At 39.4% G+C, this 26,032-nt stretch overlaps 1 protein-coding gene across 11 annotated transcripts; it reads right to left on the reverse strand.

Annotated features, from left to right (window-relative positions):
• Positions 1-811: 811 nt before the first annotated feature.
• On the reverse strand, positions 812-25,950 carry CWH18orf54 (chromosome W C18orf54 homolog). 11 transcript variants are annotated; one of them, XM_054184465.1, is made up of 18 exons: positions 24,333-25,833; positions 24,196-24,236; positions 22,052-22,822; positions 20,396-20,546; positions 19,415-19,532; positions 17,947-18,078; positions 16,583-16,656; positions 14,714-14,833; positions 12,669-12,798; positions 9,064-9,150; positions 7,175-7,399; positions 5,733-5,939; positions 4,931-5,164; positions 4,038-4,191; positions 2,810-2,919; positions 2,552-2,665; positions 1,769-1,915; positions 812-1,131 (listed from the first exon to the last, which is right to left on the reverse strand). In XM_054184465.1, the coding sequence occupies exons 10-18, from the start codon at positions 9,139-9,141 to the stop codon at positions 1,015-1,017; spliced, it is 1,386 nt and encodes a 461-aa protein (XP_054040440.1). In that variant the 5' UTR covers positions 9,142-9,150; positions 12,669-12,798; positions 14,714-14,833; positions 16,583-16,656; positions 17,947-18,078; positions 19,415-19,532; positions 20,396-20,546; positions 22,052-22,822; positions 24,196-24,236; positions 24,333-25,833; the 3' UTR covers positions 812-1,014. The 11 variants fall into 11 exon arrangements, 9 of the variants coding, with proteins under 9 accessions (XP_054040440.1, XP_054040439.1, XP_054040441.1 ...); XM_054184466.1 differs by lacking the exons at positions 812-1,131; positions 1,769-1,915; positions 2,552-2,665; ... (6 more) ...; positions 12,669-12,798; positions 14,714-14,833 and adding an exon at positions 14,845-15,692; XM_054184463.1 differs by lacking the exons at positions 812-1,131; positions 1,769-1,915; positions 2,552-2,665; ... (7 more) ...; positions 14,714-14,833; positions 24,196-24,236 and adding exons at positions 14,847-15,692; positions 25,900-25,950 and having other exon boundaries at positions 24,333-24,662.
• Between the last annotated feature and the right edge of the window lie 82 nt (positions 25,951-26,032).

Genomic DNA, 26,032 nt, shown 5'->3' on the forward strand with positions numbered 1-26,032 from the left:
TAAAACCCAGACTGAGCTGCGGGCTAATGATGCGACAATGAAATTTCTCCTCCCGGAGAGATGCAGTATGTTTTCTTGAAGGCAATGAACAAGTCAATGCTTCAACGCCCTTGGGGTCCGCAGTCTGGTCTGTGAGGCCCAGCCTGAGCTTGGCCACCAAACAGCTTCGCAAAGTCCTCACGGAGAGGAGGCAGAGACAGCCCGGCCATCCGTGTGCTTGGGCTGGGATTGGAGAAGACGTTGGTGCGGGCACCTGCATAGGGCTGGGACAACTCAGCAGGACGGGCAGCATGGCAGCGCCGGCAGGTGGAGCACCCCGAGGTGATGGGAGGTTTGCCCCGAACTGGTAAATCTGAAGAGGAGGAGGACCTTCAGCCAGATTAAAGAATAGCCAGGGGACTACCAAAAGCCTTGATAAGAAATGAATTATAGAATGGTTTGGGTTGGAAGGGACCTTTAAAGGCCACCTCGTCCAACCCTGCGGTGAGCAGGGACATCTCCAACTAGACCTTGCCCCCCTGTTGCAGCCATCCTCTCGGCTGTAATTAAAAAAATAGCCAAGAAGGAACGGGAACCTGAGGGTCACAAGAAAACGGCGTAAATGCAAGTCTGGGAAATCATCTTTGCGTCTTTTTGGCCCAGGTTGTTGGGCTTATTTCTCCCCGCCTTCTGCATGGGAAGCGCGGGTGCCTACCACAGACCTGATCTGCCACGCGGCGGAAAACGGATGTAAACTCCAGGGAAGAGATACAGTGGGATAACGGACGTTATACAGAGCAAAAGGCCATTGTAACGGCAGGAATTACTTTAATATACAATCATATTACATTGTGCTATAAATAAAACATTATAAAAATAGAAACAGAAAATGACTTTTTACAATGAATAACCCCAAATTCTTCTTTTTTTCCCTGAATGTCCCCTCTGGATAAACAGCAAGAAAGGCACCAAAACGCGCTGCTAGAAACACGGCGATCAGGAACAATTCTTGGAGCCATTGACAGCTGAGAGAGGTTATTTTTTGGCAGCCCTTGGGAACTTCTTGAACTCAGCCTGTTCCTTGAAAAAAAGCTGAGCAAGGATGTGATCTGCTGTTCCGTGGAAGTAGTCCTTCATACGGAGGGTTTCCAGCTGTGAAGAAAAAGACAATATTTTTAAAAGAATAAGCATAGCTACCTGATCCCTTCCGTATTATATTAATAATACGGAATACTGCAGTGCACCTCAAATCCAAGATGAAAATTAATTAAAATATACAACTAACGACAAGTGGGCTGTCAAGATCACTGGATACATGTAACCTGAGATAAATACACCCTTGCTCTGGCTCCTGGGATATGGATTTGTTCGAGGCTTAGGAAGATCTCTCCCTTTTGCGGGTGCTCGGTCTGTGAAGCCCCTCAGCCTGGCCAGGCCAGGCCAACCTCCGTCTCTCAGACACCAGCAGTACGTCGTGCACAAACACGGTTTGAATTCCATCTCTCTTACACACACACACGGGAGCACGTCACACCCTGCCACAGACCTTTTCTTTGCCTTCCCCACCTCTGTTTCCGCGTACGGAGTTCTGATAGGTGTGGCTGGTTCTGATAGTGGTGCCAACCATTCACACCGGGAGGGAATTTGCACTGGCAGCGTACCTGATGTATTCTTAGAGTTTATTTTGAAAAGGTGTCCACCGAAGCATAAAGCTTACGTGCGTGAGAAAAGCATGAGATTCTGTACGGCTGAACACGTTTCTACTCCCCTTGCCCGGAAGAATTCTCACCTGGTTTCCCGTACTGTAGGCTAGAACTAAAAGCAAATCCTCGTCACAGACGCTCTTGATATAATGTTGGGTTCCAACGGGGAAAAATATGACGTCTCCAATGCCAATGTTGAAGTTGGAGGTGACTCCGGAGAGAATAACTCCAACCTATTGCAAAGTAAAGCAGCGATATTCAACAACGGCCGTTTTCAGCGTGCTTTTACTGGATAAATACAGGGTGACGGTCCCAGCGCTGCACGGAAATCGGCCGGCGTAGCATCGGCGCTTTCACTGAGGCTCCAAAAAGGCAGAGGGGTCTCAGGCAAATTCCCGAGTAAGAACATGGGAAGTCCTTACGTTATTGGAGTCTCATCGTTCCATCTTTGTACTTGGTGAAAAACATATATAATAAAATCCTGTACTCGAAATCTTAACACTCGCGGAAATTTTCTCTACTTGTCTGTTCCTCAGAGGCGCTAAATCAAAAGTATTGCCTTTTTTATTCCGTACTCCCAGAGTTCAGGAGAGTGGCGGTTTCTCTAATAAGCATGGCCGATTTTGCTGAGCGACTTAAGAAAACGGACAAATTCTGCTCTTTGTGTAACTCCACTTTGACTAGGCAAGATTCTGCAAATGTAACCGAGCGCAAAATTTTGCGTGGAGCAGGAAAATGTGGACGCGGGAAGTTTTGTAATGCTGCTGATTACAGCATTATTAATCAGGGCCGGGAATCAGCTCTTTGGTCTGTAATTGTTTTACAGCCTAAACTCCGCCGACTTATCCCTCACCGATGTACCAAATTACCTGTCCGCAGCCGCTAATGACATAACCCATCTCGTTAGCGTTGAAGTGGAAATGAGGCTGCCCCAGCCCGTTGCTGAATATCCGGAGAGTTGCTAAGGTAAGGGTATTTTCATGCTGCAAAGCAGAACAAAAACGTTCAGAAAACCAGCCAAGTTTGCTACGTCCCCGTTACACACGACGAAGCGGTGATGAACCCACACAAATTGCATCCCGTGCCTTATGTTTAAATAGCTACCGTGTCCGATTGAGAGCCCATACCTTGTTCAGCGACTCACTGAAGATTTTTTCTGTTTCATTTAATCCAGTGCCGTTTATGCGGTAGCGAGCCCACTGGAAGACTCCTCCTGGAAAAGGATATTCTGCTGACCCTAAAACAAAGACAGCTAAATGAGCGTTTCCAACAAGGTTTGGTTAACAGCTTCAAGTCATTGCTGCGTACTAAACTTGAGGCCTCGAGTCTTACGAGCCTCTGGAAGCAAAAATAAAGCCCGTTTAGCTTATCTGTCCTTCATGCACTAGACACTGTGCAGTCTCCTTTACTGTATTTTTCGGTAGTCAGATAACCACAAGGAAGAATTCCAACCAGATTTTTTTCCATCCCAAATTGCTGTCAATAACAATACGCTTAAAGAACATGCTAACTTTCAAGATATTAATTCATGTTAACCCTGACGTACAATAAAGTACTGCAAATGCAGAAGAACATTTTGGTCCGAGTGCCAAGATTTTTGTCCCAAATCTATTTCTTATGACCCCCCTCAGGTGTGTGTGGAGCTCTGGACCTATGTTTGCTTTTTCTAGCTTCTTGGATAGACTATGCTACTTGGAATTCAGTTTTGCCATCTCTGTTTATTAGGTGCTCACTGATAATCGCTAGATCCAGACTGTACAGAGGGTTGTTTAATTCAAAGGGTGATAAACCAAACAGTGAATATGGGTCAATGCTGTCTATGAAGTTGTATTTCCACAAGAAAAGGGAGGACATAATTAGGTATACGTTAAAGTGTTTATTCATTGAGGTTTCATATGCAAACGCAAGATATGCTAAGAAGCTCAGCACCAGTCACTCTCCAGCTAATCTGCTGCAGGGCTCCCTGGTCTATTAGATTTTAATTTCTGAATGAAAATTTAGGTTATTGCTTAACTTAAGTGCAGCAGGGAACACACCAGTCCTGCTTTCATACATCAGTAGAGAACCTTGAGCTGGGAAGTATTTAGCTCATGCCCTGCTGCTTCCTGGCATTCTGCTCTCATACCCACTGTTGCAGATAGAAACACTAAAATCAAAAGGGGAAACTACTTTGAGATAAGAATCAGGTTATACAGTTTCAAAGGGCAGTAAGGGGACATATTATCAATACATTTTTCATTTTATCTCCTTCTTCATATACTTTTTGACTCCTGTTTCCGCCAATCGATTACAGATCCCCTCCTCTCCCTCCCTAGAAACAGAGAGCTCTTACATACAAAGTTCTCAGCTGGATACCTTTGAGATTGTAGAAGTACTGCCATACAAGGTTGTCCGGAGACTGCACATAGGTGGCATTTTTCACAAGCTCGTCTAAGTTTGGTGGGAGGTTAACTGCTTGATCTTCTTCTTGTTTCTTGAAAGTTCGGATGAAGTTAACTCCACCTTGTGGCTGCGGGACACACAATGCGTATTACGTTGACAGATACACAGCAAACTGCGGAATTAAAATGTTGCTTCATTGACTATCCCACCTTAATACCTGGCGGTAGAAAAATTCTGCCCTGTGGACGCACCTCATCTCTTTAATTGCCTCGCCCTGTCAATACTCTATTTTGCTGCTTTGCTCTGCCCTTCCTTCTCCATTACCACAGAGATTTGGAGCAGAAGGGAAACTTGATCTCACTCCCATAAAACTGTTTCAGGGTGGGAAGGTCTATCAGCATTCTGTGGTTTAAACATGCAAATTTCTCAGACTCAGCAGAAATTCTGTGGCCGTATTCTTGCTCGTGGGACGTTGCCAACTAGTCAGAGTTCAAATAAAATCCATTTTAACAAGGAGATGGATTTATCTATAGTTTCCCATGAGATGTTCTCATGCCACAGAATTCATGAAGGGGCTATTGGGAAATTGCCTTTGGGCCTCAGTATGTTATTTTCCCTTCCACCCTTAGAAATATGGAGGAGCCTCCATGAACTGGGGATAAATGTGAAGAGTGGAGGAGAAAAAGTTTCTCGGAGAGAGCACCATCATTTGTTTCTCCTTGTGTATAAAGGAACACGCAGGGTGGCAGAGTGTTACACAAAGGACATGTGTAAGTAGGGAGGATCGTCTCCAAGAAATATAGAGCCTGGACTGCCACGTTAACGTGCAGAAGACTGATAGAGGCTGGCTGTCCCATCATACAGACCTTTAATGCTCTAGCTGCTATATCCTCTGGGGTGGAGAAGAACGCGTCATCTACATCCAAGGTCTGAAGTTCTTCATGCGTTGTGAAAAACAGCAAGAACAAACAGTCTTCTGATCCTACATTCTTTATCCAGTGCACAGTGTTTCTAGGGAAGAAGATCACTTGACCAGCCGTGACATTGTATGTGGTCACCACACTGTCGTCTGCACCAATTACTCCAATCCAGGCAGTACCCTGTAACATAATCAGAGCTTAACGATAGTAATAAAACTTTCTCATTTAATCCGTATGCGGCAAATCAGTAATTCAAATAAGCTGAAGGCTGTTAGGAGAAAACGGATCCTGATGCATTCTCTAACAAGCCTTTGTGAACTTAAATCCAGAATAGCATTTGGAGTGACAAAATTGTAGAAGGTTTAAGGAACACGTGACAAATACACGTTGCTCATACTTAAACCATTTGTCATTAAAGAGGCAGTGAACAGCTATAAAGGAGTCATCATTGTCCAAAACGGCTGGAGAGAGGACCAGGTGGTTGTGGAATGCCTTACTCCAAGGACAACGGAGTAATCTTTGCAAGTAACAATATTAAACAGCCTATTTCAAGCATCTCCATTTGAAAATGTTATTTCAAGCAAGAAAACTGATGTCATACATGAATCAATGTAATTCTGCTTTTATTACCTGTTAACATTTTTATATGATGTATATGTAATTTTTTTAACATACGTACATCTTCTATATATACATGATGCTTTAAATTGCAAAAGCAATTGGGAAAGCTGAAATAATGAGATAATACCTGTAGCAGGTAGCCGTGTTCATTGGCATTGAAATGCCAGTGGGGAGCCCGAAGCCCTTTGCTCTTGATCCGTAAGGTTCCAAAAGTCATTTTGGAGCGATGGTTATTGATACTTTTTCCGAATTCCATTTCTTCATCACTTTGATATTCATTTACATCGTTCCTGTATCTCGCCCACTGAATTTCACCACCTGGGTACTTATGTATCTGTAAAGTTAGTGAGAGAGGAGAACTGTGTGAATTGTGGACAGTGGTGAACAAACATTCCAAAAACATTTTAGAAAATTCTTGGTCTGGGCAGTACTGAAGGGATCTATCCCTTTGCTCAATAAGGATTCTCTCTGTATGTATTTTAGTTGCTTTCCACAATCCTTTACATACTTCCTCATGTCACGATGTAGTAATATTTTTTTTCTACAAAAGAGATAAACAGTGATGTCAAGAACAAAATTATCCGCTCCTCCTCTTTTTATGTCATTCTGGACTTTGATTTGGGAAATCAGTTACATATACGCTTCAACTTTCAGATTCAAAACATTTAGAACGTTTCCTGAGTGAGACATTCAGGAAAATCCTGAATTTCGACAGTTCCAAACTATTTGCATCTGAAACTATTCCTTTCCCAGGATTTCTACTGCCTCTAGAACATGTTTTGTGCTTGAAAGAATCATTTTGCACTGAGGAAAGGCATATGGAGAGGCATAAAAAAAAAGGTTAAACACTTTTCTTTCCATTCTTAAAAACAATTTTTGTTTGAAATTGAATTACATAGTTAAACCTAAGATGGAAGAGTACCAGAATGGCTGGTGTCAGTTTATAGTGCCCTACTAGCTAATCTAACCTTTGAAAAGCAAAAATTAGTTAGGAATTATTTTTTATACAAGGATATATTTGGAAGATGGAGTATGTCTGTAGAGTTTAGTTAAAGGATACTTTTCTATAAGAATCAAAATACACCTAAACAAAACCCACACAATTCCTAGGGCTTCATCACATCGCTGAACAAATCATTTTAGTTCACTGAAACAAGGTCATGGAGTTCATTTTTTCTTGCAACTTAAGAATTTGTTTGAATCCAGTCCTAAGAACAGAAAGCTTAGCATGCTACTCCGCTTATACTACGATTCGATCTTTCTAGTTTTGTTTCTCAGCATTTCATACTCTGTAATTTCAGAATCACACGTGAAATGGTCGCCTTGTCTTGCAAGCCCAATTTGCTGGAGCAATTATTCAGCTCTCCAAGAGGCACTCCAGAGATCCGTACCACCTCCTACATCTGTTAGGAATCCGAGTGAAATGCTGTCAGAAGTTTGTGTCTCTCCCCATGGATTATAAAAGAAGCCTGGATAACAGGTTCCAACTGCTTAAAAAATAATTAGGTGAAATTCATTAAACTTCTATATATGATGCTAGAATATCATTGCACAAGATGAACAATTTACCTTTGACTTCCCCAAGTGATTCAGGAACTGGAATTTGATGTCCACATTTTTTTCATCTGGTTTTGGGGAAGATGCTCCATCATCTTTAACATCCGTCTCTCTCCTAAAGGGAGCGTGATTCACATAGACCAAGGACAGGGTCAGCACTCCTATCACGGTGGTGATAACACAGGCCAACAGACAAACTAGGAAGACTTTCATCAGGGACCAGCTGTTCTTTCTTTCCTGAAATTCATAAAAAGCCCCCCCAAACAAAAAAGAAAGCTTTATCAGATCAAACACACAGGAGACAGTTTTGCTTGTAATCAAAACAGTATGCAAAATTACTGGGCCCAGTACAGGGAAACCTTATAGAGTATGTTGTCAGATTGTTGCTGTCCTTTCATTATTTCATCAAGTAAAAGCATGTTTTCAGCATCCTGGAGTCTTACAATTGCTTAAAGATTTTTTTCATCGCTGTTTCTATTCTATATCACAAAACACTGAAGACCTGGAGCATCAACGTACAGGGCAGAAACGCTGCCTCTGCTTTAGGTCACATCTCACATGCCCAGCTCCCTGGCAGTGGGGGAGACAGGCCAGAATGGGGAAATTGCACCTGTACTAACATCATTTCTTTACTGAAAATTTCCTTTGTGGACGTTCAGGCCTCTGGAAGAGGGTGAAGGGGAGAACAGCTGGGTATGCAGGAGCACACAAGTTCTTTATGGAAGGCCAAGACACTTCTGGGACCATGAAGCATCGGCTTGGAAGGATTTTCAGTGTTGCCTGTCCCTTAACCTTTTTTGCTGCTGAAGTTGCAGCTTCAGATGAAGAAACTGCATTCTCTGGCCCAAATTTGAAAACTCTTTACTGATTCTGGGTGCACAGCTCGATCCGCCTTTAAAAGCCTGATTTTTCAGGCGGTGATCACCTGAAAATGAGCTATGAGTGTTGATTTCTTAAGCTGGATAGTCAGAAATGAAAAAAATTGAAGATTACTTGGTGATTTTAACAAAACGATCTTTTTCATTAATCTATTTGACAAAAGCTCTTTGCAAATACATTTCTCTTGCCAGCAGAAAAGTGCTCAAAATATCACCCTATTCTATCCGTTAATAGTCTTTTCTTCAGTTCAAATGACTCCCTTTTTAACGCTTGTGTTCAATTAAATATCACAACAGTAGTACTCAGACCGCAGAGTCTCATCCGAGAACAAGGCTTTATAGTTAATGCATTCGAAATCCCCGTTTTCCAGATTTGAAGGACCTTTAATTTACAGCATTTTCACAGCAGTGGCACCAACTGAATAATTATTTTTAAAGTCGAAAGAATGCTGTACATATTACACAGTAATAACTAGCACGGAACACACAACCTCAGCATGACTGCGTGGAGCGAGTTACGTCGTAAGGATGAGTGATATGCCAGCTCTTATTACATGAAGTTAATTCAAATCCCAAGAAGCAAAAACTTTAATGGGAAAATTACGGAGAATTACTTTTCTCAAGGGCAAAAAAAAAAAGAAAAGAAAAGATGAAACAGTACTCTAAGGTGTTACTGTGTAACTCAGTAGAGATACTAAACCTTACCACAAGATGAGCTTTTAAGTAGCTCTTTCTGTTAAAATCAATGGGGAATCCTCCAAAGATAATTACTTTGTCCAGTAGTTACAGGATAAAGAATTTAGCTATTCACTGAAGTGGGGCCAGGGAATTATGCCTTACAATTCAGACCTTAGCTAGTGCACACAGAACTATGCATTTTAGGACCTTGGCAGCTGTAGCCCTTTAGAGCTTTTATTTTCTTCATAGTATAGGATTAGGTCATATTACAAAATAAAGGTTTAATCTTCAGACTGACTGTGTTAATAATGTTTTGATAGCGCTGTAAAAGAAAATGACTGGTACCTCTTTCTTTGGCCACTCTTTTCCTTTTGAAGAACTTTGTACGCTCTCGCCATGCATTTCAAATGCCTGGTTATCCATTTAGTAAAGCTGAAATAGATTAGTTCAGAGAAGACAAATGAAACATCGAAACAAAAGAATGTTAATTCCGATATGTGCTCAGTTATGTTACAGAGGCCAGGGAAGTGACTCAAACACTAATGGTATTGAGCGCAGCACTGCTGTGCAGAAACGTGATGCAATACAAAAAAACTCTTCTTCACTAAATTACAACAGAAGGGTCAGACAATTTCCACATTCGGATTTAATATTATTCACGTATCACATCAGCCCTAAACCGCAACATAACAGTGAGATAGAATCTGAGCCAGCAAATAGTTGGGGCAAAAAAAAGCAGAGGTTATCTAGTTCCTTTACCTGTGCTAAGGACCTAGTCTATTTAAATTCCACTTTTGGCTGGTTGCGTAACCTACTTTGACAACCACAAAAACGGTTGAGGTTCCAGAACTTCTTTGGCAACGCCTTTGCCTGCTTACATATAATTATTGTTAAAAAGGTTTTCACAAGCCTAAATCACTTTTGCTGCAACAGAACCGTTACATTTTACCCCTCCGCCCTGGAGCTAAGGAAATGCCCTAGGAGGCCAGACCAACAGGACATCCAGCCCAGTATTTTTTCTCCAACAGGACTGTAGGAAATGATAAGGGAGAGCATAGCCTGGCAACTATTTCCAGGTTATACCTTTCATGTTTCACAAGCGGACGTAACTGTTGGATGAGAGATGCTAGAGGGAATAGCCCCCTCCCTTTAGATTTAATTCTATGAAAAACTCCATGGCTTTGTCCAAGTCTTTTCTGAACCTGCTGATACTCCCTGATCTCCTCAGTTTACTGCTTGCAGATTAAATCAAAGAGCACTTCTCAGTCCTAAACACATCTCCTTTAAGGCCTCCCACGTTTCTGTAGCGTGGGATTTGAGCAACATCAAAAACACGTTCCACTCTCCAGCTGAAGGTCCCAGCCTTTTTAGTCTCTGCCTGTTGGGCAGCTCTTCTATCTCCACGATCATTTCAGCCACTTCTCTAACTCCACCACATTGTGAAAATAAAGAATAGCAATAGACTTCATTTGTAACTGCTCTCCAACTACTGTTTTCCACCCATCTTCACACATCCCTAAAAATAATTTAATATAGACGGTGTGATTCCTTATTTTGAGGCACCCAAGTGTTAAATGCTGCTACCCAGTCATCAAAAGGAAAGTAGGCTTGTGTAGTGCCCAGTGTGTGTAATGACCTCGCTCTTTTTTTCCCCCTCCTCATTTCCTTGATATATTCCATGTTCGATGATGTACTTCTGAACTTCTAGGAAATGGACGTTAAGCTTCATTGCCCTATAATTCCTTGCTATTGTTTAGCTGACTTTTTGTTACAAGTTCCTTTGCTAGTCCTGTTTCTAGACCACTATGGGACGGGACTGAGTTCTAAATGTTCCTGGTAACTGGAAGATAGCTTAGTGTTAATGCTGGCAGACATAGTCCACTGAACACAGGCAGCTTGCGCAAGACCCATCCATCACATCATCCCTGTCGTAATCTGAGCTTTAGCCACCACCCCTTGCCGTTGATGTTGTAAGTAAACATTATACTTTCACTGACACCGTTTATTACTCCCTGCAGGGCGGTCACGGACCAAAATGTTCCTTGGTCCTCCCTTATATCAGTAAGGGATTTACTGTTTATTGTTGTAAGCAATAAGGAACTCTTGGGATATTTTATTATCTTTGACAACTTTTCCTCCTTGCCTCTCATTTTTGTGTTTTGGAGTTCCCAAAAAACACAAAGGTCCAAGATGACTCATCTTTACGGGCAATTCTAGCTATTTCCGTTATGCTTCCTTCTTGAAGACCATTGAGGACTACAAGACATATTACATTTAGTTTCACTGTTCCATATTAGGATATCCAGAAATTATATCTTAAATATATGTATTTTTATGAACTGCCAAACTCCTGAGCACCTTTTCCCTAGACTTTTTTCATAGGATTTGTCAAACAGATCTTTGAATTTCTTGTATAGTTGCTTTTTTCTATTCTTCCTCTAATAATCTTGAAAACGTTGTAACAGAATTCTTGTATTAGCCTTCACCTGATATCATCCTAGTCTAAAAATACCCTGGATACTCTGTATTCAATTTATTTTTCCCAACAAATATTTGGTTAACTAGTACCTCCTCAAGGCAAATTGTTCTGTCAGGTGTTTACAAAAATGTTCTTTCCATCTTGTCCTTCTTGGTTTGGTACCTTAATGGTAGGTCCTCAACATAACAGCACTCAGGTGTTTTTTTTTTCCCCTCTTATTATCATAAAGATACTTTTAACAGATTATCACTGGTATAATCTAGACTTCAATACAAAGGTAAATATTCACAGAGAAACCTATCATCCCTCCCCTTTTCTTCAGGAGCCACCTCTACTTTTTTTCTGTATTAATCCATTAACAAATGAAATATCCCACCAAGTAAACATTTACATTGCCTAAATCACAACTTTGTATAGAACCTTATACATTCTTCCATTCGGTTTCCATACAGCCTGCACCAGCATAGATATCTTAAATATTAAGCAGTCAGATTCACTATCCTGTTTTCCATATTGCTTCAATCCTTTTTATAAAACCCCTGTATCCATGGTTATTATGCCTCTGGTCACCTTTCCACTGATAACACATTCTTTTGTCATCAGTTCCCATTAATTCTAGTTTCAGGTCTTCCTTCCTAAGTTGGTAAGCCTAAACTTAAAGAAGCACTTGTTTTTCCTTATGAGAGAGAGCCCATCTCTACTCAGCAGTCCTTTCTTTTCTGTTCTGGAAGAGCTGTGAAAGCTCAGCCATTCAAATCGGCAGGATCAATCAGGTCCATTAGAATTAACATAAAGTTTTTCTCATTTTCCCTTTGAACAGCAATTCTCTCTGCACAGTGAGAGACCTACCAAGTGTAAAGTTGACCAAATATTTTGAGTGAGGACACAAAAATTAAAAACCATGGCAGATCACAGAATCCAAAACCAACAAGAAAGAAAATACACATCGTGATTTTCAAGGGTTTCACAATTCCAGATACGTATACATCTGAGAGAATCCATAAGCATCCCTTGTGGATTCATCTCTTAACAAATGAGTCTCATCTCTTAACAAATACAACCGTTCTGGCCATGTCAGAGTTACATAGGAAAATAATTAGTAGGTTGATAACACGTGAGCTTGGGGTTTGCAGTTTTTCAGATCCTTTTTTTTCAGCCTAAAACAGGTATAAAGTCTAGCCAAATTAACCCTCGGCTGGCAGCACTGTTAGTCTTCATGATATCTGGAGCCTGAAATAAAGTTTTCCTATATCAGCACCATTTTTTGTCAGTGTGAATAAAATACTGCGTTGCAGAGAGATTTGCTAATACAAATGGATCGTTACAGAGGAAAAGATAACTGCAGCATCCAGTCATTCCATTTCAAAACCAGTATGACAATGGACGTTCTCATTAAGCCTTTAAAGGGCAAAAATCCCCAAGAGAGAAATCCCATCTATTTTCCTCCCCCCATGCAAAGCCACAGTCTTACCACAGACAGGATCTTCACAAGATTTAAGAGCACTCCACTTGTCTTCATCAAAGCCTTTACTTCCCTCAGCTCCGTTTTACTGGTATATATACGCTGTAATTCAGGAAGTGCCCTACTCGTAAAAGCTTTCCTGTATATGCAAATACAGAGGATCACAAACACTCGTGCACATCCTTAGCAAACAGTTCTTGTACCTTGCCAAGAAATAGTGACTTTCCTTCTATCTAGTCCTGCTATTTTATTTTAGTATTTCCTCCAAATCCTGGTCTCTCTCTTTCTGCCTGCCTTTTTGCTTTTCCCACTGTCGCTTTGGAAGACTGTAGTTCAATAAAATCCCTTTCCTCTGATCTAGCCTCCAGGATAAGAATCTCACTGACATCTTGGATGTGACAATTTACATATTCTGTTATTTTTCCTGAGTGGCAATTTCTTCATTCTAATTATAGGCAAACTGAATTCCAGCTATAATTGCAAGAACTGACCCGCATATACAACCAAAAAGTTACTTTTTTCTATTGATATATAATGGATCGAATCCCTCTTTAAAATACTCTTTAATGGCTGGAAAAATATTGATAGCATTTAAAAAAAGAAATCTTGATGTGAAACCAGTTGTCTCCACTTACTGGCTAATGTTGGTTTATTGTGTTTTGATTTTTTTTTTTAATTCTATCCTTATTTGAGTTGCTACCAATTTACAACTAGAAAGCATCGCTCATTTGTTTAGTTTCACATGCTTAAGGTACTTTCATCCTGTGCAGTACAGTACCTCACGCAGTGGTCCTTATCCATGATCAAAGCCTTTCAGACCTGGCCAATATAGAAGTTAGTAAATACAAATATTCAATAATGTCAACGATACTTTTAGTTGTTACCTAGGTCTGTGTGCCATAAAACCCCAGAAATAAGTTGTGCTGAAATTCTCCAAAGTATATTAAACTGTTAAAGGAAAAAAATCTGAAGGCTACTAAAAAAAGCTCCACAAAACGAGGAATCTCACAAATACGGACAGGTATGAGGACTCCTTAAGGGGGAAAGAGTGAAAAAGAGTTTCTAGATAGCAAACAAGCTCTGCCCGAACATCAGGGGAAGTTCTAAGGGAGCAGGGAGTGCTTTATATTTGTCCCATGCACCCCTGCAAGCTGGATGAGCGTGGTATGACCTCCAAGTACTCTCAGGGCATCAAGTCTTGTTTTGAGTCCACCTTGCTTGTGCTACCAGCACCCCAAGGAGTAGCTGTACACCTGGAGGAATAAATCTACACACGCTACGGTTAACTGCCCACACACAGCATCCAGAGTAGCTCAAAAGCAGAGCAAATTCATTGTGGTCCACACCCAGACACGTGTGATGAAAATGAAGGAGAAATTTCATCTTCTGTACTCTGATTTCAGATCTAGCTCTCTGCATTTGTGGTTTAGGATGGATATTAGGAAAAATGTCTTCACCAAAACAGTTATCAAGCATTGGAAGAGGCTGCCCAGGGAACCTGTGGAATCGCCATCCCTGGAGGTATTTAGAAGACAGGCAGACATGGTGCTGAGGCACATGGGTTAGTGCTGGTTTTGGCAGTGTTAGGTTGATAGTTGGACTCGATCTTAAAGGTCCCTTCCAACCTAGACAATTCTATGATTCTAAGACCATAAAATCTGTCTGAAAGGCATTATTACGTATTACTTATGACCTATGTTCTCGTGATGCCATGGCAATCAGTCAATGAAGTCATTTATTATCTCTGCTTACTAATTTGTAACAGGAAGATGAGAGAAATACATAGCTCATCTTCCTTCTACTTTTTCTTCTGGTTTCTATTGCATTTCTCCAAATCAGTACATGCTCAGACACACCTGCTTTCTCAGGTGTACCTAAAAATATCCAGATTAAAAGGAAATAGTTCACTAGAAAGGCATGTTGCCATACATATTTTGCTTACTGACAGCACAAAATGCTAGGCTGCATTACATAAGCCCCAGAAGAGGTACAAAAGGTTTCTTCCAAAACATTCTGTCAATATATTTCAATTCCCAACTCAAACTGCTACTTACAGCTTTTCTCTTTGTCTCTCAATTTGCTGTTGCCAAAGGGGGCAAGTCCTACTCCTTTCTCCCCTGCACAACTTCCAGTGCTTATCAGTGGCTTTCATGAGCTAATTCTATTCAACTATGCTGAAAAACAATAAAATATTCTGTTACTTCTCTGCCTATAAACCCACTGAAGGATTTTATATGCTCTCAAGCTAAGAAGCAAGCCAAGGAAAAAGGACAGGAGATTAGGACTTCCCAGTAACAGCGAGAATGAGCTGCTGGATCCGTTCAGCTGTAACGCATTCTGTGCTCCTAAGCAGAATGCCTCTAAACAAGTGCCTTCTCTCCCCAAAGAGCCAGGCTTCACTAGGACTTCAGACACTTTGATACAATATATTTGGTAAATTTGTGGTCAGGGAACAAGGCACATACAATTACATCAACTCAAGTCCTGCTAGAACAAAACAGCACTGGAAATATTATGTAATTATATTATTGCTAAACCTTGCTGCTTAACTTCACACACAGTATTGAGCTCCCCGTTTCTAACAGGGCATGGAATGAAGTGATGACTAGAATTGGCCAAATAGTTCAGGTTTTTTTTCTAAGTTTTTATAAACACACAGAGATTCTTCCATGAAAATGTTCACATTATTTTAATTAAATATTCTTTTAAAAAGCAGTATCTCTTGTCACGTATTGTTAGATCCTCCTGGAAGCACTAACACTCAATTAAGCTTTGAAGTAATTAATGAAAAGAACAGGTATGTACAGAAATACTGAACACAACATTGAGAACATGCACTGGTTCAGCTTTCAAAAAAAATCTGGGCAGTGGTCAGGCTGACAAATTAAATTACACAACATTAAAATATTCTTAGATATCAGCTTCACAGATTATCCTTTTTCTTGTTTATCTTCTTCATGATCATCAGTCTGCTCTTGTTCATTACTGTTATCTTCAACAAGTCTTTTAAGACACGACAAATGGTGTAAAGCCCTAGATTAGGAAAAATGAAGGCTTTAACAACAGTGTATATACTACTATTTACACTTAACACAAAATGAGGTTGATTTCTTACAAACATCTTAACAGTTTGAATGGTATTATATGCACTTTACATCTGTGTCTAACTGTTCCACTTATTCTGTTTTAGAAATTATAAACTACACTAAGATTTTTTTAAAAAAGATTAAACACTTGAACTGAAATTTTAAATAAGTCTTTTCAAATACAGGTCCTCACACCCAGTTTCTATTAAATTATTATGAAATGGGTATTGAGCACAGGATGTTAAACACCACAAAACATTATGTCAAAATAGCGTATCAATACTAAAAGTTACTGTTTTTTTAAATTTAAAAAAGTCTTTTAGTTGTACAGTACAGTATAAAACTATACTGCAACACTGAGTTTTGCTGAAACAAACGTTATACGTAGTAAAACCTTGTTTTCTATTCTGCCTTTTCTCAAACTTATTATTTCATTAGTCACTTATAATTGCTCAGTAGGAATCAGCTGACTTCGTTAATGAAATATGTTTTCTAGCAATTATTTTCTCCACTGTAGTGAAAAAAGTAAGAAAATATTTTGTCCTGGATTAAAAAAAAATCAGAATTGGAGAAGTTTGTAAAGTCCATCTACATGTAGCAGTAATTAACCTATGGATATAGATGAAATACAAATGTTTATTTACGGACTACATGTCTGCAACCATTCACTAGACATTTTTCTGCTCCATGAACTATCATGTTTTTATTTATTCACTAGTAGCTTATTCTTAACAAAACTTTCAGATCACATGACAACTCTCTCAGCTAATTTATCATTCCTTTTCTGCATTTTTTTTTGAAAGCAGTGAAAAGTCAGAAGAATCAATGGTCACTTACTTCTGAATAGAATTAGTAAGAGGAATTATCTCACTGTCACACAGGTTTAATTCAGCCTCTGCTTTTTCAGAAACCTTAAAAACAAAAAAACCCCATGTTAACAGAAGGAAGGAAAAGTAGCTGAATATGACAGAAAACATGGAATTTTTATAGCACGTTGTATTGGAAAGTGTTACCAACAACTTTACAGCATCACAAAGTAATTCAGGTTGGGAGGGACCTCAGAAGGTGGGCTCCTCCCCAAAGCAGAAGCAGCTATGAGGTTACAGCAGGTTGCTCAGGGCTTTATCCTGTCAAATCTTGAAAACCTCCAAGGATGAGGATGGCACAACCCATCCTGAACAGTTTCCTCTAGTGCTTGGCTGTTTTCAGGGTTAAAAAGTTTCTCACAGTGTCCAGCGCGAACCTCCTCGTTCACTTTATGCCTATTTCTCATCCTTCCACCATGTACCACTATGAAGACTCTCCTTGATACCCTCCTCATTGGCACAGGAAGGGTTCTATTAGGTCCCCCAAAACCTCCTCTTCTCCAGCCATCACAAGCCCAATTCTCTCAGCTCAAACAAGTGCTGTGGCCCTATCCTGGCAGTCCCCAGCCTGTATTGCTGCAAGGGTTTCATCCTTCCCAGGTGCAAGGCCTTGCATTTGCCCCTGTTTAATTTCATAAGGTTCCTGTCAGCCCACTGACCTAGCCTGCCCAATCCAGATATTCATGGAGCATTTCATTCACTACTGAGTATAGGACATAGGGCTTAAGAACCGTATGCAAGCAGCATCACAAAAAAGGTAAAAAGAGGTAATAAAAATCTATGAAGTCATTTTGAAACAAGAGTGCCACAAAATACCAACTCACTGATGCCGAAAGAGGCAAGGATAGAGCATTCTCAAATACACTCTCTCAAGCATTTTTAAAATGTTTTTTTAAAAATTTTGCACATGCCCCTGAAAGCCTAGGATTAACGGGGATATTATCAGGCAACAACTTTTGCAGAACTCTGCTATTGCTAGAGCAGCAGAGAACAGCACGGTCTGCTCTCTTCGGGCTGGTTTGCCTGAAACGTCGCCATCTCCTGGTTACAAGTAGTGCTTTCTGCAGCACCGCGAAGGCCACTGCCGAGTTACCGACTTGCCACGCAGTGTCCCTGCCAAGAGGGGAGACCGCAGCATACGGTGGCACGGAGCCTCCAGTTTGCAACAGCAGCAAGACACAGGGGACTCAGGGCACAGCACATGCTCCTGATGCAAATGGAATGAATCTGTTGGCAGTGCTCTAAGATGACTGGAAACCAAGCCTATAAAAAGGACATTTTTTTCACAAATGTACACATATAACAAGATATAACATAAGGAAACTGACTACTCACTGTTTCAAACTCTTCCCTTTGCTCAGCAGTTGCATTCTGGCTTGAACTTCCCTGAATTGCTTGAAGTTTAAACAACATTAGCTTCAAAGCTTCAAGGGGTCTGTGATGATGACCTCCAGAAAAGGTATTTTCCTAAACAAAAACTCAAAGAATCTGTTGCTACTGCAGTGCACGTAAACCGAAACAAGTTAAAGGCTAATTTCTATGAGTTTCCCTCTCCCTGTTCTTCAAAGGTCAATTTATAAGTTGTAGATACATGATGTTACACTGGTTCATCTTAATTTATGCCACTGTATGGTCTGTGAAATCACCGTAAATACACACATCATTAGGAAGATGTGAAGCACCACAGAAAGGCCTCAGCGCCGGCTCATGTAAAATAATTCAAGAATATTTAGACTGTCAGTCCTTGTAATGCTATGACAGCAGTGCTGGAACATGTTACAACATTTCATAACTGACAGAGCAAGTAAGCCTCCTTAATGATAAACATAGATCTATTCATATAATTAGCATCTAGATATCTGCTCATTCTATAATCAAAAAAGCAAATTAACTCAAGGTGACAAAAATTTGTGATAACCTAGAAAAGTCTGATGACCTAACAGTACCAAGAGAACAGGAAGAATGAAGGATGAAATACAGTGAAGCAACATTCACCAGACAGAATAATTTAATTACTCATGCACATCATTAGGTTTTGTGTCAATTAACTCCTTAGGGAAACAGAAGTATGCGCCACAGTGGAAAAACCTAAAGGGTAATGCTCTGTTTACCACAGGGTGGGAAAACAGAATTTTGGAGCAATTAAGAGTCAAAGACAATAGGGCAGAAAGTAAAGGAAAGATACATGAATTAACAGTATGACTTTCAAGTAGAATACTGGGCTCAGTGCTCATCTCCCTGGCTGAGCAAAGGATAAAAGGTTCCTATAATCAAAATGAAAGACAGAACAATATTAAGATTGCCAAGAAAGCAATTAATATGTAAGAATGGGAATAAAATAGTGAATAATCAAGAGAAATTTAACCCACAATCCAATTCCAGTGCAACAGCAAAAATGACATGAAATATATTACTTAATTTACCTCTTGAACTTGACTCCTACCCAATAGTACATCAGCCAGGCTAGGAAATTAGTACTCTTTAATACATCAATAACAAAAAGAATTCTTCCTTTGCTTGAGGCAGGAAAGTTATTATTTAACCAAAACATGGAGCATTAAAAGTCAAGCTATTACTAAGCAAAGCATTTTATAGTTAGATGCTTAGTTATGACCAAGGGTTAGATTATAGGATTTAATAACTGTATGAATTCATCATGCTCAAATACAACTAGTGTTCCACAGTTAGACTTTCTACTTGATATATCATAGAAGGAAAACCAATTTACAGGTATTCCCCCCTCTAATATTTACTAGCCTTACATATTTTGGGCACTCAGAAATAAATATTCAATTTTACTAACCTTATTTTTGTCATTTAAACAGTCTTCCAAGAACTTATGTATGATATCTGCCTTGGGGAATGGTAGACCCTCACAGCTCACAGCGTAGTCCTCACAACACACAGGCACTGGTGGCTTGCTAAACCAACATGAAACATGCAATTGAGAATAAGAGGAGGTTTATAAACCAAAATAATTGTTTTAGGATATAGTTATTATGATGAAACCAGATATATTGCATCCCTGCAACACCAAGGGGGGCACTGAGTAGTCCTGTCAGCACTTTGGTGTATGTGAGACATACATGCAACTATTGTTTCCAGTTTTGCCAGTATAATCAGAACATGGGTAGCCACAAAAATCAACTAAAAAAAGGCAAGGTTAAGCCGTAATCTCAAAGGTCCTTTCCAACCATGAAGATTCTATGAAAATCTCCTGGGGTAAAGGGAAACTGACAGACAACACCCACAACCACATACACCCAGCTTCATCTTAAGAACCGTAGGAAATTCTAGTATTGATTTTTAGCACTCTCTGGTCCTGTGAAATAACCTTTCAGTTCCTGAACAACTAAAATATCGCTCCCAAGACTGTTGCAGAAATTCCCAAGGCCACATTGCTTTTTTTTTTTAAAAAAAATGGACTTCCCACTATTAACTTGTTTTTCATAAACTATTACCATAAACTAATAAATCTGTCAATTTAAGCTCGACTAAATAATTTTCTCTTGAAATAAATATTTCTTGTATATCATTTATATGCAAAGATATTACTAAAAGGCAACAATAAATATTGTCTTTGCAAGTCTATGAGAAAGGGAAAGCAGTGCACCAATATCCTGGCCTTGAAGTATCAAAGATTTAGCACTAGCAAGAAATCTAATACTAAATCCTTTCTTTATGCACATGGTACATCACCATTACTTGTAACCTATATACAAAAGCAATTAAATACATTATGCATTTTCATGAACAAATTAGTCACAAATAAACATTGACTTACCAAGCACCTGGAGCATTTTCCCATGACCTTTCTGCTCCTAGTATATCTGTTGTAGAAGGACTGCCATCATTTTCCACAGTATTTGACAAATCTTCCGTTGAACTCTCCAGAGCTCTGTCAGCCTTCAAGGTAAGCAGCTCAGGGGGGTCGTCTAAAAAACAAAGACACAATGTGTCCAAGCCTCTTCAAGGGCATTATTTCCACATTACTTTTAATTTTATGTAATACTCAAAGAAAATTACTACAGATGAATTAGCACTGAAAATATCTTACAGAATATAGCCCAAATACAACTCTTTTGGTTATTCTGGTGTTGCAGTATGGCATGAAAATCACCAGTACCAAATGGCACCTGCAAGGTTCTAGCCAGGACAGTATGTAAGGTAATCAAGCATTTATTTTCCTAACTTACGTAAAACAGATATGATATGCAGCATTCAAGATTATTTAATGTTTTTAATGTGTTTTCATGCTATAGAAAATATAATTAATATTAATTCACAACATGATTATAAAGATTAATACTGTAAGTTCTTAGGCTAGTTTTCTTATTATTTTGTACAGGTTTTTCTAACAGCTGTTTTTACAGACACCTGGGAGAGAAATCATGCAACACATACATGCAAATCACATAACGTACAGGACTCATTTAAAAATAGTTTGAGACAAGCAAAGTGACAAGACACATTCTCATATTTTTTCTATACCTAGCCTGCTCATGATTGGTAAAATTTTCTGCGTGAAAAAAGATATAACCTCGTATTTAAAGTTCATCATACACACATATTAGAAAGGTATTTGCAGACATTTGTATATCCAGCACTTTATTGCTTTGAATTCACAACATAAACAACATTTTAACTTAGTTTTTATATATAACCTCTCAGAAGAAGGGAGAGATCAGTATTTCTGCTTTGCATACCAATGAAAATTTTTTTTAAATGAATAAAGGTAATTAACACTTTGAAATGTTCATCTCTCATATCAAAGCAAATCTTGCTGATATTTCATAATATAAAGATAGTGCTTAACGATGGGAGGACCTCCCTGCTTCTGAAGAGCAATGGCCTGCTGCAAAGAGTAGTTACACAGGAGATTCCTAAAGAAAGCCTTTATGTAAACTGAAGGCATTGGATAACCTAAATATATGGGTTACAAATATCTCCCACCAGCTGTGTAAAGCAGAGAAAAAGACTGGACAATAAATGGCATTTTTTTAACCAATTTGGTGGGTTGATTTGCACTATATTTAGGAATCTCTCTCCCCCAATGCAGCATTCAAGATTATTTATGCATTTTCATTATGTGTTTACATAATTACACTTAATGTAATTTAATACAATGCTTGAAATTCTATTAATATTTACAGAATTACTGCCATTATCTTGCAGTAAGGTATAAATATGCCACTGTAATAAATACTTTGCTGTAAAATAAATGCTTAAGTATTGATTGATATATGAAGATTTACAGTATAAAAACTGTTTAACTTGGACAACTACTACTAAGTGCTTTGAGTCATTTGTCTGAGATGGGAGTGAATAAATCTACTGTACAGTGCAGCCAGGCTAACATAAGTGTTGCTTTAAAAAAAAATGTATGTCTTTATACACATACCCTCAAAATTAAAAAGCAAATTATATGAAATATACTTACCTCCAGACAGCTTTTTAGTATGTCTCAAAAATGAGTTACCAAGTGAGAAGCATGCATCTGGACTGTCACAGTTGCAACTTTCTTCTACTTTGTTATCACCTCTTGGATCCAGGCAACCGTTTTGTTCAAAAAAATTAGAACTGTCTTTACCTACAGAATGTCTTTTTTTCAGGATCTCAAAAGTTTGAGAAGAGGAAGCTTTGCCTTGTGTATTAAAACATTGACCATCACTTTCTTTAGTTGAATCAGAAAAAAGGCTCTTAAGCCAGACTGGGTAGTGAAAACTGGGAATACTACTTATCCCTGATACACTTAAGTCAGACTTATGACTGGTAAGCCACCTTGGATAATTCTTAACAGGTAAAGTGCTGGAGTTTTCTTCAAAAAACAAGGGTCTTGAACTTGCTTTAGAGGAGACAGAACCGTATCTGTCGGGTGTACACACATTGCATTTCTTCTTGCTGAAGTCATCATGTGGATTCTGGTGAGCAACAGCTTTCCTGTTCTCCTGGAGACTGAAACAGCTTTCGGCATTGAGAGATGAGGTTTGGCAAGGGCAGAAAGATGTTTGAAGTGACTGTCTGTTCCGCTTGCTACTTTGATGCCTTGATTTAAAAGGGCTACGCTGGACAAAGGGCAGCGACCCATCTGCTGGGGATGCTAACAGATCATCCGTCGCAAGACTAATCAAGTCTGGGTCACATTCAGTCTGCCTTCTACAGGGTGAAGCAAGAGAACCCAATCCTATGAGCTGATTAAAATCATCCAACACTGAAAAACAAAGATATTTTACATGAATTGCAAAACTTCAAGCATACCAAAAGGATACATTTTTAAGATCCAACATGAAGTAATAATTTAAAGTTGAAAGATGTTATTTACCAGGGGTACTGAATTACAGTTCTTACAAGAGTGGTTTCATTTCTAATCAGAAGCTTGCTAAAAACTTTACCTGTCAAAAGATAGCCCTGCTTTTATTGTACAAAACATTTACAGTTTGAGTATTTAATTTCCTCCTTTAAGAGAAACAAGAAATCAACATTCTACAGTCTATTTTCAGTTGCATATTCAGAATTGTACATTTTGCAAGTATGTCTTTAAGTATTTCAGTCCTAGTAGCAACACAGTAACGTTAGGGATGACTTCCCCATATTGTAAATTATGCACTTTTACTAGAGAAAAAGATGGCTAAAAGCAATAGCTTGAAGGGCAAGTAGGCAGATAATGGGCCTATAGACACATTTTGTGATTCTATAGAAACTTGCATGCTATATAAGATTTGACTTTACAGTTTTTCAGGGAAAAATTATAGCATTAAATCCTTTTTTTCCTCTTACAGAAACTGTGAGGCACTTTGATTCATTAAAATAGGTTCTCCTCAGCTACTACCTGGAAGGGGTTTTTTCCTCACTTTCACTTAATATCAGTAAGTGAAATCTATATGTTACAGACTATTATAACATACATGCAGATCAGCTAATATGTGAACAAAGCTAATGAGACTTCTGCAAAGAACAGCAACAGAGAAATTTCAGAGTAAAATATGAGCAGATGATATCTTTCATAGAACAGTTTCTCAATTTCAGTATAACGAGAATGCTTATTTTTGTTCAGGACATCAGTTAAAATTAAGTAGATGGTTTGTATTAGAAAAATATAAACCAAAAGCTAAGCACAGAAAAATAGCTGTCTTGATAAGAGAAAGAAAAGAAAGGTGTGAAGCTAGAGGAAGGCTACAGCAAAGGAAAAGAAGCCCTGAATTACACAATATACTACCATAACTGTCCACGCCAATGCAACCCAGCAAACATCCTTTTTCAGGTACAAAGTTTGCCTGTACTTGGAACTTTGTTATTTTAGATGTAACGGACAAAGCATTTGCAATATAAATTTGCTCAAGCAGAGTTATCTGCTCTAGATCTTCTCATAGAAGTTCATATAACAACCAATTAAATATTTATATATTCAAGCTAACTAATAATGACAAAAGCCAATTCAAACTCATGTCTGTTACACAGCTGGGTTAGACTTCAGAAAGAAGAGTAGATTCCATAAAAATCAATAGATAAGAGGCAAATCTTGTTCTAAAACATAGCAGTGTTTAAAGGAACTCATTCAGTTAATTAGATTCTGATGTCACTTACTCTGGAAAGGAAACAGGGAGTTTTTTTTCAAGACACACCTGCTGTGAGACAAGGAGATGCAGTACCATTGGCAATGAAAAAACAGAAGAACAACAAACACTAAAACTTATTAAAAGGCATATTTGCAGGAAACATACCATGTTTTTCTTTGGCATGATGCTTTGAAAACTTAACTTGTTTGGGAGTGCTCTGACATATGCAGATTTTTCCAGTGCTTATTTCTGAAGATGTAAGACTTAAATCGAAGTCTTCAATATAAGCCTCCAAAGCCTCAGATGCAGAGCTGTAAAGCTTGTCCTTGTAGTGAATCAAACTGTTTGAGTATGGGTTATTGCTGTCAATGCTACAGCTTGTTAAAAGAGAAGATACTGTTGAATCAGGAGAGCAGGCACTGCTTTCTTTTATTGAGCTTGTCATGGTTTTTATCCAAATTTCTGCTAGAATTGTCACTCATCTTTTTAATCAGTCTAAATGGAAAAAGAAACAAAACTGCAAGTGATCATCTGCACCAAAACATCTTCTCAAACTGTAATGTAGCTAGGAATTCTCACTTTTGTTATGTAATTTTATTATTTTTTCCTAAAAATACACTATTTAGCTATTCAACTTGCTGCATTTCGAATAAGTTTGTCATGTACATGCAGCACCCCTAGTAAAGTAAAAGGCAGAAGATAAAGGCTCTAGAAAAAAAAGATAATAGAGAAAGCTTCTTGTATATTGAAGCTTCAGTAGTAGAAAAAATATACTTAACAAGAGCAAGAAAACCAAGCTCCTCACTAGTTCTAGAAGAGCCTCAATATCCTTCTTTTGCAAGAACAATATTTCATGTAGAAATTACTGACGTTTGTCACCAAACATACAATTCAGCAGAGACACACAGAAGTATCATAGCTTTCCATTTCAGAACCAGCACAGAAGAGTAGCATTCATGGACAACACCATAAATAAAAGTAGCTCAGATAGTATGAAAGACTAACAACTCAATGTACCAAGAGAAGGAAACATTATCCTCGCAGATATTTTACATAACCAGAATGAGTACACACAGCAAAAGAATTTTACAAGCCACATGGGAGCACTGAGAGTTGTCTTATCTATGCAATTTAGTCAACCTAATCCAAGCTGCCTTTGTAACCCCACAACCTGTAAATTGAAGAGTGGGAAGCACAGGCTTGTTCCAATGCTGTAATCTGAATGGCGAAGGTCACTGAAAAAAACCCTAACGGTTCATTTCGTCCCTATGGGTAAAACACCACTTGAGAAATCTGTTAAGGAAATAGCTGCTGTAACAAGGAACAGAGATTAATAGCTTTGTTATATCCAATATTGCAAGCATACAAGCGCTATCATGCAACAGCAGCATAAGGATTTACATGAAAAAGGCCCAGTGGGGAGCAGCTCTTCCAAAGCCCGCATGGTTTTCCCTGGAAAGCCGAGGAGCCGGGCTAGGCACCGGCCCGAGGGCACGGCCACCGGCACAGAGACCCTTCGGGGCCCCTTCTCACACAACACCCCCAGGACAGGCAGGGCGGGCCCGCACGGGCAAGGCCCGGCCGCGGCGGATACCCCCGACTCCCTTTTCCTCACAGAAAATCAGACAACGCAGGAAAAAGAAGCACCCAAAGCAGCACAGCCCCTCCGCACCGCCACAAGGGAGCCCCTCCCGACCGTCCACCCCTGCCCGGGAGCCCCGGCCATCCCCACACCACACGGCTGCTCCTCTGCGCTTTGTCGCCCAGCGGGTTTTGAAGGGACCGCTCCCCTGTGCAAAATGGCGGCGCGCAGGCGCAGCGACGGCCGCGGGGCCCGGCGGGAGTTGTAGTCCGAGCAGTGCGGG

The sequence above is a fragment of the Rissa tridactyla genome, chromosome W (assembly GCF_028500815.1).
Source record: "Rissa tridactyla isolate bRisTri1 chromosome W, bRisTri1.patW.cur.20221130, whole genome shotgun sequence".
NCBI lineage: Eukaryota > Metazoa > Chordata > Aves > Charadriiformes > Laridae > Rissa > Rissa tridactyla.